General features: G+C 35.6%; 1 protein-coding gene across 2 annotated transcripts in view; it reads left to right on the plus strand.

The window, feature by feature from the left end:
- The window catches only part of LOC109794377 (uncharacterized), a 43,964-nt gene extending 40,421 nt beyond the window's left edge, over nucleotides 1–3,543 (plus strand). The window contains exons 2-8 of one of the 2 annotated variants that reach the window (XM_083062075.1): nucleotides 91–207; nucleotides 288–418; nucleotides 498–665; nucleotides 743–847; nucleotides 934–1,009; nucleotides 1,102–1,197; nucleotides 1,285–3,543. In XM_083062075.1, the coding sequence (XP_082918201.1) occupies nucleotides 384–418; nucleotides 498–665; nucleotides 743–847; nucleotides 934–1,009; nucleotides 1,102–1,197; nucleotides 1,285–1,383 (579 nt within the window). In that variant the 5' untranslated portion in view covers nucleotides 91–207; nucleotides 288–383 and the 3' untranslated portion in view covers nucleotides 1,384–3,543. The remainder of the gene's footprint in view (nucleotides 1–90; nucleotides 208–287; nucleotides 419–497; nucleotides 666–742; nucleotides 848–933; nucleotides 1,010–1,101; nucleotides 1,198–1,284) is intronic. The other variant, XM_083062080.1, reaches the window with a different exon arrangement.
- The last annotated feature ends 11,785 nt before the right edge of the window (nucleotides 3,544–15,328 follow it).

The raw sequence follows: 15,328 nt of genomic DNA on the forward strand, positions 1-15,328 counted from the left end.
TTTTTTCCTATTTTTTCATTATTACTAACTTTAATTACAAATACATATTGTTTATTCATATTAATGTTTGATGTTTGATTTATTTTATAGGATATTCATCGAGCAAATAAACGAGTTCCATCTATTAATAGGTCAGAACCCAATGGTGATCCTATCACTGGGTTACGTGAGGCATTAAAGTCCTTACTTTATGGATAACCATTTCAGGTGACTTGACTAACTAATATAAAGACTATTTAACTTATTTATATTTTAAGTTTGCTACTTACCCAAGTTCCCAATTTCAGGTGATATGTCCTGCAAGTTTATTTGGGATCAGCGATGATGATTTTACGTTGTATATTTCATTTCAAGATATATATGAATTATTACAACGTGAAGCAATGCTTAACATCTCAATTATACAATTATGGATGTTGTAAGTACACAATTAATGTCATTATCTATTTAATTATGATTTCCTTCACTATTAATTTTTTCTTTTGTATGTATTTTAGATATTTGAATCGTAAAATTGAAGAACTCAATCATGGTGACTTGTATGGATTTCTTAAGCCCCAATCAATTCAAAAATCCGGGAATAAAAAAGCGGAGTCTCAAAATTATATCATTGAAAGGTTACAAAATTCACCCAAGCAAATTTACTTTGCTCCTTACGTTGATCAGTAAGTGCATCTTTGTGAACTCCATTTAATTTGTGTATTTATGTATCTATTGTATAACTAATTGTGCCTAAATGTAGAAATCATTGGCAGTTATTGGTTCTCTGTCCGGCAAAGAATGTTGCTGTTTGGTTTTGTTCTTTCCATCGTAAGCCAAATGTTCAAATAAAAAATTTAATTAAAAGGTAAAATTTAGTTTCAAACAGGTATTTATTTTATGCTCTTTGTTATAAATTTTAACCATCTAACTTACATTCATTTATTTTCTTAGTGTTATGGTTGTCTATAATGTCATGGGGGGTAGATCTACAGCACAACCAAAGAACCTAGATTGGATTTATCCCATGGTAATTGATTTGTAACCTCAATATGCCTAAAATTTTTTTTATTAGCTTAAATTAAAAATTACTTATACAACTCAATCTAATTTTCATTTTAGAGTAATCAACAAGAAGGAGGTTACGAATGTGGATATTATGTGATGAATTGGATGTTAGACATAATTGAAGGGGAAGTAACAAATGATTGGATTGAGGTAATGTAATTATTTTACTTTTACTATCATTAATTAATTTATTTACATGATTTTTATGTAACTAATATATTATACTGTATGTTACAGCTTTTTGATGATGTTGCACCATTGCTGGAAACCAAATTGGAAGACATTCGAAGTCAATGGGCAACCTTCTTTTTAGAAAAATTTAGAAATAGAGCATGATTTTTAGTTTAATTAGGATTGTTTTACAATTTTCTCTAGATTGATACACTACTTATTAGTAAAGGCACCTAAACCTGCCCATTTTCAGAGCACCAAAAAAATGGTGTTGATTGTGCATCATGTATATCCTCCTATACTCAAGTGGATACTCTTAATTGCTCTGCGCAGCCTCTCATCATCACTATCATATTTCATCTTTTTCAATGTTCGAGAATGCATGTATATTTTCATTAAGTTGAGTACATTTATATTATCATGATGTTTGCAATCTGATTGTGTTAATTTGCTTATTACTATTGTTGCTGCTGCTAAAATTTAGGAAACCATCCTATGTATGTGAGGTGAGGGGTGAGAATAAGTTGAGTACGTTTACCGTTGTTGTAACGTGTGAGGTGAGGTGTCTCAGAAAGTATAATGCACACAATTCCAATGGACAAGTGCTTTCTCCAAATGCAACGTGTGAGGTGAGGTGTCTCACAAAGTATAATGCCCAACAGTAAGGTTATTGCTTTGTTAAGGTCACAGGTTCAAGTCTTGTGCACTAGGTTACCCTTTTAATATTATCTTGTGCATTTATATAGAATAATGAAATCATTTTTTTTACCTTGAAAGACAATGTACTATCCGCAGTAGCAACAAGCTAAGAACATGCATGCTTTAAGGATGCATAACCCTACTGAGACGCATATGATGATGCATGGAGGCAATGGAACTGGTGATTTAGGACTTGTTCTTTCAGCTGATGCTAAGCCTAGACTAAAATGGACACTAGATCTTCATGAACGGTTCATAGAAGCAGTCAATCAACTTGGAGGAGCAGACAGTGAGTCTATGCACACAATACAAAAATTGTGAATCAGAAAATGGTTATTTTGAAGCTAACTTATTCTTTCTCTGCAGAAGCTACACCAAAAACAGTATTGAAACTGATAGGGATTCCTGGACTTACTCTCTACCATTTAAAGAGTCATCTTCAGGTAACATGTTATTTCAATGAATGACCAATATAATTAATATAAGATGTATTTAATTTTGGCCATATTATTTATTTAAATTTTCAGTTTAATTATGATAATGTTATGTACAGATTGCAATTCAAGTAGTGAAAGTGAACACCAAGACACATGATGGTACTAGTTACTTGTAAATAGTTGGTTACTTGATTTGGATTTTTTATGTTCCTTTCAAGACATGAAAACAAAATCAATCTTTTTAAACTTAGCCAAAGAATCAGTTTAATAGAACCCGCTCACTATTCTGTTGTAACTGGTAAACTAATTACCTTTTGTAATAGATTGGCACTCATAGGGCAAAGACTGCTGAAATGATTTGTATTGTCTTATTTTTGCATATATATTTTATGTGATTAGTTATTAATTTATCTTTGATAGCAGAAATACAGGATTAGTAAAAATATGCACGGATAAACCAATACTGGTAACAATAAAATTGGTGAGGGAGCATTTTCTTTTTTAATTTTCTTTACATGTATTTCATAAGCAGAATATGAACTAAGCAGGACCTATCTTTTTCCAAGCATTAATTTTTGAAAATGAATTTCTCTTACCAGCATCAACCACAGAAGCAACAGGCAGAATGTCAGAAGCAAGTGGAATTCAAATGAAACATTTAAACATAGGCCTCCAGACAAGGGTGAAATCATCAAAGAACACACAGTCACTCAATTAGATTTAGAAATTGTACTATGAATGACTTTTGAGAGTCTGTTAAGAGCCGTTGTTTTTGTTTTGGCTCTTGGTTCAATGTTTTCATTTTGGCTCTTGGTTCAATGTTTTCATTATTTTGTAATGATTTTATTCTGGGAAATGCTTCTATATAGCAGCTGGCAGAGCACTTAGAAATGGTTCAACAAACATGGATTTCCTGCTTGCTTTGGGAACTACAACATCCTATATTTATTCTGTTTGTGCTCTTCTGTATGGTGCCTTTACTGGATTTTGGTCTCCAATATACTTTGAAACAAGTGCTATGCTTATAACATTTGTATTGTTGGGCAAGTATTTGGTGTGCCTTGTTTTCTTCACAGAAAATGAAAGTGAAACTACTTCTGTTTTGTTTATTTTATACTTAGGCTCAAAACTTGTCAATTAGGGGTGTTTTATATTTCATTAAATCTGCTTGATTAACAAACAAACTTGATTTCTGAATTTTCAAGTATTTTAACATATATTTTTGTTTGTAGGTTATCATGATTATATGTCATTCCTGTGTTTGAGATATATATATATATATATATATATATATATATATATGTTTATTACAGGTAACCAGAAAAAATCTAAAAAATAAATAATTTTTTTTTAAATTACAATCTACATCGGTTGTCAATAGAATCGATGTAGATTTGTGCACAAATCTACATCAGTTTTACTGGAAATCGATGTAGATTGGTATGCAAAATCTACATCGGTTTTTCTGACAACCGATGTAGATTTGTGTACATCTCCCTATTCTACATCGGTTTTCAAACCGATGTAGATGACCTATTTGAACCGATGTAGATGATAGATCTTGTAGTAGTGTGGTTTACCTAAACTCAAGTTTGGAAAGGACAAACTATGTGATGCTTGTCAAAAGAGCAAGCAAGTGAAGGCTAACTTTAAAAGCAAAAATCATATTTCCACAACTAGACCTTTGCAATTAATTCACATGGATTTGTTTGGTCCTTCAAGAACCATGAGCTTAGGTGGAAACTACTATGGTTTAGTGATTGTTGATGACTACTCAAGATACACATGGGTTATGTTTCTTGCAAACAAAAATGATTCTTTTAATGCTTTTAGAAAATTTGCCAAGATTGTTCAAAATGAGAAGTGTTCAAACATCACCTCTATAAGAAGTGATCATGGAGGTGAGTTTCAAAACATAATGTTTCAAAAATTCTGTGAGGAACATGGTATAAACCATAATTTCTCAGCACCTAGGAAACCTCAACAAAATGGGGTTGTTGAGAGGAAAAATAGGTCCTTAGAAGAACTTGCTAGAACAATGTTGAATGAAACAAACTTGCCAAAATATTTTGGGCTGATGCTATTAACACAGCTTGTCATGTGTTAAACAAAGTTTTGATTCGGCCTATATTAAAGAAAACACCCTATGAAATTTACAATGGAAGGAAGCCTAACATTTCATACTTTAGAGTGTTTGGGTGTAAGTGCTATGTGCTGAATAATGGGAAAGAGCAACTTGGAAAGTTTGATGCAAAGGCTGATGAGGCAATCTTTCTAGGATACTCTACAAATAGTAAAGTTTATAGAATCTATAACAAGAGAACTCTAGTTGTAGAAGAATCTGTCCATGTGGTATTTGATTAGTCTAATAAACAAGAGACAAGGCAAACTGAAATTGAAGATTTAACTGAGTTGCTTGATCAACCCCTATTGGAGAATGAACCAAATGAAGAGCCTAAGGAGAGTGAATTACAGGAGAAAGCAAAGGAAACATGTGAACAATTTCCCAAGGAATGGAAAACTTTTAGAGACTTATCAATGGATAACATAATTGGAAATATTGGTAAGGGAGTTTCAACTAGGAGTGCTAGTAAAAATATTTGCAACACTATGGCATTTGTGTCACAAGTTGAACCTAAGAGCATTGATGAAGCACTAAAAGATGAACATTGGTTAATGGCAATGCAAGAGGAACTAAATCAGTTTGAAAGGAATGAAGTTTGGGATTTAGTGCCATTACCAAAAGATTATCCAATTATTGGAACCAAGTGGGTTTTTAGAAATAAGCTTGATGAATCAGGGATAATTCTAAGAAATAAGGCAAGACTAGTGGCTAAAGGGTATAATAAAGAAGAGGGAATTGACTATGATGAGACTTTCGCCCCTGTAGCAAGGATATAAGCCATTAGATTACTTCTTTCTTATTCTTCTATAAAGAATTTCAAGCTTTATCAAATGGATGTGAAAAGTGCTTTCCTCAATGGGTTGATACAAGAGGAAGTGTATGTGGAACAACCACCAGGCTTTGTGGACTTTAAGAATCCTAATCATGTGTACAAGCTCAAAAAGGCACTCTATGGCTTGAAGCAACCTCCTAGATCATGGTATGACAGGTTAAGCAAATTTTTGATTGAGAATGACTATGAAAGAGGGAAGGTGGATAATACATTGTTTGTCAAGAAGTTTAAAAATGATACAATGTATGTACAAATTTATGTGTATGATATTGTATTTGGATCTACAAATACCTCTTTATGAAAATAATTTGCTAAAACTATGCAAGGAGAATTTGAAATGTCAATGATGGGAGAGCTCACATTCTTTTTGGGGTTACAAATCAAACAAATGCATGATGGAATTTTCATAAGTCAAAGCAAGTATTGCAATGAACTTTTGAAAAAGTTTGGTATGGAAGGGTGTAAGGAGGTTGCCACACCTGTATCAAATAATTGCAATCTTGACTTAGATGAGAAAGGAATAGCTGTTGATAGTTCAAAGTATAGAGGCATTATTGGATCACTTTTGTACTTGACAGCAAGTAGGCCTGATATAATGTTTCTTGTGTGCCTATGTGCAAGATTTCAAGCTAATCCTAAAGAATCTCACATGAAGAGTGTGAAGAGAATTCTTAAATATTTGAAAGGTACAACCAATGTAGGTTTGTGGTATCCAAAGGGTGTCTCACTTAGTCTGATAGGCTACTCAGATTCAGACTATTCTGGGTGTAGACTAGATAGAAAGAGCACAAGTGGAACTTGTCACCTACTAGGTAGTGCACTTGTTTCATGGCATAGCAAAAAGCAAGCTTGTGTTGCTTTAAGTACAGCTGAGGCTGAGTATATAGCTGCTGGAAGTTGTTGTGCTCAAATTCTTTGGATGAAACAACAATTAAGAGATTATGGAGTTGAGCTGAATAAAATTCCTTTGAGGTGTGACAACACAATTGCAATAAATTTGACCAAGAATCCAATTTTGCACTCTAGGACAAAGCATATTGAGATAAGACACCACTTTTTGAGAGATCATGTTCAAATGAATGATTGTGTTGTAGAGTTTGTAGAGACTAGCAAACAACTAGCTGATATTTTTACAAAACCTCTACCAAGGTAAGGATTCAACCAATTGAGAATTGAATTAGGGATAATCAATGAATCATGCTTGAATTGATTATGCTTTGAGAGTGATAGTTAGAGATGTTTAGAAGGGAGTATTCAAGTGGCAAATTAGACTTGGTGTAACTTGAGAGGTAAAAATTTCTGAGAAGCAAAACTTCTTTGGAATAACCGATTATCTTAAAATATAATCGATTATCTTAAGTAAACCCATGATAATAATCGATTATTTGGGTAATAATCGATTATTTGGGACATGAAGAATTCCAAGAGCCACTGGAATAATCGATTATTTGGGGAATAATCGATTATCTGGCAAGAAGAATCTAAAGAGTCACTGTAATAACCGATTATCTTGGGAAATAATCGATTATCTGAGAAGTGGAATCTGAGAAGTCACTGGAATAATCGATTATTATGAAAATAATCGATTATTTGGGCTGTGTTAGGAGAAATTACTCTCTGTAATAATCGATTATATTGAAAATAATCGATTATCCATATCAGATTACGTTTTTAAAGGTTTTTGCTGATGCAAATAATTGATTATTTGCATAAATAATCGATTATCTGGGCGGTTTTTGAAATTCCTGAAGCGTTTGAACCGTTATCTACGCGCCAACTCTTAAAACCACCCACTCAGAACTGCTAGGGCATAAAACATTTCTCACAACTTCTCTTCTCTCATTTTCTCTCATTTTCTCTCATTTTCTCTCATTTTCTCTCAACACACAAACCCTAACTCTCTCAAACCCTCTCAAATCTCTCATTTTCTTCATCTTCTTCAATACCCATTAATGGCATCTTCATCAAAGAGACCAAAGAAGCTTGAAGTGAGGGGGAGAAAACGTCCTCTACCCTCTGGGCAACTGATTTCAAAGTGGTTTCCAGATGAGAAGACTCAAGAATACTACTTTGAGTGGTACGCTGGGCGGAGAATCATTCCTCCGAAGACTCTTAAGCTTGAATGATTTAAGAATGAGGGTTTTAGTTTCTCAACCCTTCTAGAGCACCAAGAACTGAGCAAGTTTTTGGAAATGGAGGGCCCTTATTATCCTGAGCTGATCAGGTTATTTCTCTGTTTTGCCACAAGCAATGAGGGCATCATGCAATCGGTGGTGAAAGGAAAAATGATTCAGTTGGACGGGCCAACGTTGAAGGCTGCTGCGGGGCTAAGTGGTTCTGGACGAGAGAAACCCCAATCGTTCAATTTTGGGGATTTTGAAGAGCTGACTACCTTCTAGGACTGTCAAAGGAACCCGGTGAACACCAACTATGAGAAGTTCCTGGCGGGAGGTATGAAAAAGAATTCCCGCTTAATTTCTTTCATTATTGCCTGGATGTTAAAACCTCGATTACATAATCATGCTCAAATGTCAAGGGATGACATTTTACTTATGCATTTTATTAAAAAGAAAATCAAAATTGATTGGGTATCAGTCGTCAATGACTGTATGTGGAAGGCAAGGCGGAAGGAAGATGGCCCAATTCCTTATGCTCTTTTGTTGTCCAAGATTTTTGAAAATGCTGGTGTAGATTTAACAGGGGAAAGAAAAATTGTTTTACATGCTTCGAACAAGATAGAGAAGTCTTCTTTGCATCACATGGGGATGCTTAAACAGGAAGACAAATGGGTATTCAAAGGAGATGTACCCCTGACTCCTGAACCAGCAACCGATGAAGATGGTGTTCCATCACACGACGAGAATCAGCCACCACAGGTGGAAGCTGAACCTGGCAGAGAATCAGAAGCTGAACCAAAACCGTTCTCACCATTTGAGCAAGTCATCATAAATAAACTTGATGCGATGATGGAAATGTCGAGAAGGCATGAATCTTTGTTTTCTGGTATTCTTGACAGGTTTGATGAGCTTGATCATGAGGTGAAGTTGCTCAAGACTCACCTTGGCATACCGGAAGATGAAGATTGATCTTTGTTCTTTTTTTTATGCTTAGTTTTAATTAGGAGTTTAAATTCTGTTGTTGAACAAGTATTTTCAATATTGTTGTAATAGTCTAAGTTTGGAACGATATTAATGCTTTTTGTCATTGAACAATTTGAATTCTGATGAAATTTGGAGTTTATTTTGCTGATTTGTTGTTTTGGATGTGGCATCAAATTCTGTTTTGGATAGTTGATGCTATGATGCTTTGGTTTTGAGCATATGTGTTGATGTTCTATTTTTAAAATTTGCTGATTGGTGAGCCAGTTGAGTCATGGTTGATTGCTGGTTGGAATGCTCTGTTTTTGACATTATGTTAATGTTTTTGGATTGAATTATTCTGAATTATGGTTTATAGCTTGTACTCAATTCATATTGCTGCACAAATAATTTTGACTTGGATATTGCTGTTCACAAAGATTGTGAAGCATGGCTTATATTGTTTTTGATAATGCCAAAGGGGGAGAAAAGGTTGTGTGTGCATAGTTGTTGTTTTTGCAGGTAGTGTGTTTGTGTGTGTGTATTGTGCAGGTTTTGTATGTTGGAATTAAAGGCACAATTGGAAAGGTTGGAGCACAATAGCTTGGATTGTTATGATTTGAGTCATGGGTTGTCATCATCAAAAAGGGGGAGATTATTGAGCTTAGGAGAGATTGAAGCTTAAAGAAGTTTTTGATGATCACAACATGTGTGTACAACAACAACTTATGATCACAACATGTGTGTACAACAACAACTTGGAAGCACAAAAACAAAGTCAAAGAAAATGTCAAAGAAAATGCTATGTAATAAGAATTAGTGTATAAATTGTTTAGTTTGATGTGTATGTTGTGTGCATGAGCAAAATCTATATCTAAGCTAAGTAGAGAGTGTATGATGATGACTTAAAAAGAAGTTTTAAAAGCTAACTCAAAATAATCGATTATCATTAAATATAATCGATTATTCCAGCAACAGGAAAAATGGGATGCCTTGCTGCAATAATCGATTATTTGCCAAAATAATCGATTATCCCATAAATGACTCTCTGGAATAATCGATTATCCAGCAAAATAATTGATTATATTGTTCTTGGTTGGTTTCAAGAAAACCTGAAGAACAAAATAATCGATTATTCTTTAAAATAATTGATTATCTGGGTCTGAGACTTTTATAAATAGTTTGAACTTTTAGAAACTTCAGACAAGAGTTAGAACTAATAATCAAATTGAGAAAAGGGTTTTTGTGGAGTCTTTGTGACCATCTTGGAGAGTTTTCTTTGTGAAATCCAAGAGTAAAAACGTTTGTGAAAAACTTTGTTAGAGGATCATCAACATCATCAAATTCTTGAAAGGGGAAGATTAAGATTTGCTTCTGAATTCTAGGTGAATTTGTTCCTTTATTCTGTGTGAATACTTGTAAAATCATGAGAAGGGTTTCTCAAGTGGTAAGGTTTCTTGTAGTGGGTTTCTACAAGGGGTGTTTTCTTGGGGTCAAGAAAGTGGTTATCTTTTGTGTTGAAGTATATGCATGTGTGTGCTTGTAAACCTTCTTCCTTGAGATAGTGGAACAAAATCTTGATCAGGTGATAATTAAGGACTGGATGTAGGTCACATGTGGAGTGGCTGAACCAGTATAAAAGACTTGTGCAATCTTCTTCTACCTTATCTTTTACTTAGTAATTTCTTGGTTGGACATTAAAGAAGATAATTCTTGATTAACATGTGTGTGTGAATACTGATGGTTTAATCTGAATTTAATGCATTACATTTGAACCTCATTATTTTGTAATCAAGAAAGCATATTGCATTCATACCTTTATAACAAGTCTTTGAAGAAACTTCATTGAAAATTCAGTCTTAGAAAAGTTTAAGTGAAATAAAGATCCTAAATACTCTGATAATTTTTAAAGGGTCATAGAATCCAATTCACCCCCCTCTTGGATTGTTCCATTCTTTTCTAACAAAGGGAACTAGACGACTTTCAACAAGACTCTAACATTAATCTTGTTTGGAATAATCTTTTTTCCTTTTCATGACAGGGTGGTAGACAACGCTGCAATTGACGCTTTCTTTGCTTGGGATGTACACTCGAAAAGCCCTATACCTGTCGTCCTTGCCGACACTCTTATTGCAATCGACTTCTACAACCAGAAATTAGGGAAATAGATGAGATGTTGCAACTCGCTCCTTTATATTTAGGCATATACTCATTTTTTCGCCAAGAACCATATGGGAAAGCTACCTGATCCTTTGAAAAGTTTCCTAGAATTCCTGCACCAAGGAAGTATGCCATGGCATGGAAAGTCGAGATGGAAGATTGTACCAAAGACGTCGTCACGTGGATGTGTCCATGGTTTTGGCCGAGCTAAGTGTTAATCTGATGTTGTAGATTCCCTAATCAACCTTTTATGGGATTAAGAGGATGCATAGCCTATTCTCCAAAGCTGGTGTTGATGGCATCCTTGCTTGCATTGATGGAATGGTTGATCAATGTGTGGACACAGTGACTTCTTGGATCAAGTCCCTCAAGGGTGGCATCAAGTTTGGAGAAGGAATATGGTGGAATAGGAAGAAATGGAGAGTGGGGTGAAGGTGTTTGATGAAAGGTTTGAAAGGGTACTGTAGGGCTTGGCTCACTCCAAGGTAGTTGAAGGCCACTTCTAGGATTTTTCTCTCAAGGTGGAAATAGGAATGGTGGTGGCTGAAAATAGCCAAGGGTGACTAAGGATGATATAAAGGCACAAAGGCTCTCTCTATATTCAATATCCAAAGTATTTACAAGGTGAATGGTTTAGGGTATTTACAGGGAGGGAGCATTTAGGGTTGCATTTGGGAGTGTATGGCCAAAAATGAAATGCCAAATGCACTTCAAATGAAACCCAAATTAACCTTAGATGCTACTTGGTGGCCAAGGATGGAATCTTTGGGTTTGGCTAAGCTACAACTAGGTGCATGATAAAACCATGCAACCTAGGTGCCCTCCACTTGGGCCTAACCCTTGCCAAGTCCAAAAATAAATTCAATGCTCACCAAAAATACGTCTAGGCCTATTTTCTCACCTTAATAAAATACCCTAGTCCAAAAATAAAATCCTATAATCTAAGGCACCCCATAATACAAGGGTAAAATAGGAAATACAAGTGAAAATAAATCCTATGACTAAAATACCCCAAATACAAGGGTAAAATGGGAAATACAAGTATAATAAATCCTATGTCTAAGATACCCAAAATACAAGGGTAAAAAAGGGAAAATTAAAGACAAGGGAAAAATAGGCATAAAAGATAAATTCTATGCTAATAAGGCTTATGAGATTGATTATTATCCTTTAACCACAAGAGGCATGTCTCTAGGGGTGTTAGCTCCCCTATCTTCTTCCAATCTCCTAGCCATGGACCTATTGGTGGGTCCCACATGAAGCTCCAAGAATGGTCCTCCATCAGGTGTTAAGGCAGCTCGGGAGAACAAAGACCTTACCAAACCAAGAAGATCTTGGAGGGATTTACTTCTTCTACACCTTAGGGCAACAATCACAGATTGATGTCAGAAAGGAGGCTTGGATTAGGCTACTTTACTTCAGAGATGACAAGCTCGACAAGCCTCAAATAGCTTCTCAGATGATTATCAGGAATGGGGAAGCCAAAGCGGATCCACATGTATGACCAAATCGGCAGACCAAAGCGAGCAACATCAAACCAACTCCTCGACCAAGAGGATGGAAATTCTAGAAGCCTAGATAAAAGCCTTAAAAGAAAAGGATGAGGAATCCAAAATATATATTGATAGTTTGCAAAGGAAATGCAAGAAAAAAGACATGGAGATCGAGAGACCTACAGATGAATGTGCCAACAAAAATTCACATTCGATGAAAACTCCAAGAGTCAATCTAGATAAACAACTCGTGGAAGCCTTATCAAATATGGCACAACTCGAGGTCAAACTATAGGGAGAGACGTTGGCAAAATAACGAGCACAAAAATAGTTATCTAAGGCTCATTCAAAGATTCAATCTTGGTGGGAGATCATGCAAGAACGAGCCACAATCATTTCCAATTTTTGACAAAAAGAAGAAAAAGGGCTCGAGCTGCTAAAAAAAATTACCCATCAAAGAGACTAGGCTCTAGAAGAAGTTCAAGAGCTAAAAATGATGATCGAATACTATCAAGAAAAGGGCAAGGAATTATGGTCAACCTGTGATAACATGAATAGGGCAATCCACAAGTAGCTGGGGGAAATGAAGAGACATGTCTTAGAGGCCGAAGACAACTTACCTATGCATTAGCCCAATGTAAGTTTCTTCAGACTTCTACAATTTTGTCAAAACATACTGAAATGCATTGTATGAAGAATGTTCACTAAGCAAACAAATCAATAAGAATGATATTTGTTGAATTCCTCAATTGTCTATGCATCCTATACTGCATTTCATTTAGAACACATGCCTTTTCTAGTAAGCTCATAAAGAATAGAAAGGGAAATATAATGTGTGCATGTCAATCAAATAATGTAATCACTTGTCATCAAATGCAAATCTAAAACATCACATCGGGGGAGCACTTCATGAAAGGTCGGAAAGCACACAGGAAACGAAGGGCAAAACATGCCTAAGTTGACCATCTGAGTGCCAAGTCCTTTCCCGCATGAAATCGACAAGGTAGTGCCATGGATCTATGACGTGCAAAGCCCGTTGTCATTGGATTCATCAAATATTACTAGAATCGGAGGAATGACTAGGAGTGGACGTATTTATACTCCCAAAGACTTAGAAAAAAAGTCCCCAAAAGGAAAGGATAAAGAAGAGAAAAGAATAGAGCTCGACAAGGAAGATGAATTCCTCAAATTCATTTGACAAAGCGAATAATCTACCATCGATCAACTTAATCATACCCCAACAAAAATTACTTTGCTTTCGTTGATCATGAGCTCGGAACCACCCCGAAAGGCTCTGTTGAAAGTCTTGAACGAAGCCTACGTTGCACACCATATATCCCAAGACAAATTTGAAGGGATCGTAAGTCACATCACGACTAACGATCACTTGACCTTCACCGACGATGAGATACCAAATGGTCGACTGAACCATAATAAACCCTTACATATATCTGTAAAATGTAAGGAGTTTCTCATCGCCAAAGTCTTGGTAGATAATGGGTCTTCTTTGAACGTGTTACCTAAAAGTACCTTCGACAATCTAATGGTCAAAGAAACTCAAATGAAACCAAGCAATATGATCGTTCGAGCTTTCGACGGATCTTGAAGGGAAGTTATGGGAGAAGTTATCTTACCCATCCAAGTAGGACCTACCGTTTTCAACATGGAATTCCAAGTAATGGATATCGCTCTTGATTATAGCTGTCTACTCAAAAGGCTGTGGATACATTAGGCAAGAGCAGTACCTTCCACACTTCATCAAAAGGTCAAGTTCGTAGTAGATGACAAGCTAGTAGTCATTCAAGCAGAGGAGGATATGATTATTAGTAAACCATTGACCATTTTGTATGTAGATGCAGCCGAAGAAGCAATAGAAATAGCCTTCCAAGCATTGGAAATCACTCATGTGAAAAAAATCACAAACAAGAAGAACTCGACAGTGTAAAGTTTGTTAAAAAATGGCTACTGACCAGGGCAGGGGCTCGGTAAGAACACCCAAGGAATAAAAGAATTACGAAACTACATAAGCAATATAGGGCGGCGAGGTTTGGGATATGAACCAACAACGGAGCTCGGAAAGGAAAAGCCAACCACCCCTCCACTATATGAGATTTTTTAGAGCGCCGGTATCCGAGCAAGCAGAGGAACAACCTTGGTGATTAGATCAACTAGGCCCCTTTGAAAGGATAGTTTTCACATATTCTTGTGTATGAATAATGAAATCGGGGCTGGCCTTGGGCCCTCGAGCTACATTAAAAGGGGCATGTATAAATCAAGATTTAATTTTTAATGCCATGCTTTTTTTTATCCATATCACTTATTTTTCCTTTTCTCTACTATAAGACTCAATAAATAACCCACAATAAAGGAAGCACGTCCGGCATAGGGACATCATTTGAACGATAACCTTATAATAAAATCTTGAAAGCGTAACTGGGGTTAATAAAACAAAGAAAGAATCCTATATCTCAAAAGAACGCTGCAAAATGATGATGATGAGCCCAACAGGAAACCCACTAAAGGGAGATGCACAAAAAACCTAGGATAAGGTCCACTAGGGGACCCAAAACCAAAATGGTAACCTAGGAAAAAGTAAGGATCAAAAGAAAAAATTTCTTCTAGGAAACACATCGCATGTAACCTTGGCAAAAGTTAGGATGATAAAGTAGCAACTTGAGTCAAAAACTGAAAGGCATCTCAGGGGGGATGATTCAATCAAAGCACGACCCCAAGACATCACTCGATCTCTAAAAAATGAAAATCTAAGTACAACAACAATTTCCCTACAACGGATATGTCTTGTTTATTAGCCTAAACACTAGCCAACCTCGGCTAGTCGTTCTGCTAAAAAACATTTCTAAAAAAAATTCCCTTCTAAAAACTTATGCAAAAATATACTTGTAAATATCCCATTCCACCCTTTCCTACATGTCATTTAGATAATGTTGAGAGATACACGGAAAACTGCACAGTGAATACTCACGTGGAACGGTTAAAACATATTTTGAAAATAGGGTCGAGGAACATTTTAACCAAGATATTGTTCACAACAAACAATGAGAGGCAAAATGGGGACAAAAGGAATATTTCTCGGTAATCAATGAGTCATCTAAGTACACAAATAGATTTGATTTCCCAAAAGTAAAAATGAACTTGCATTTTAGGACAAAAATTTCATGCATGCTACAGTGCCTTATGGAAGGGTTTTAGTATAAAAAAAGGGAGAACGGTCCATTTGGGACCAAAATGCCCCGTTCCAAAAGCATGTATATCAGAACGGGCCGTTC

This window comes from Cajanus cajan, chromosome 1 (assembly GCF_000230855.2).
Source record: "Cajanus cajan strain Asha chromosome 1, NIPB_CcT2T_4, whole genome shotgun sequence".
Taxonomy (NCBI): domain Eukaryota; kingdom Viridiplantae; phylum Streptophyta; class Magnoliopsida; order Fabales; family Fabaceae; genus Cajanus; species Cajanus cajan.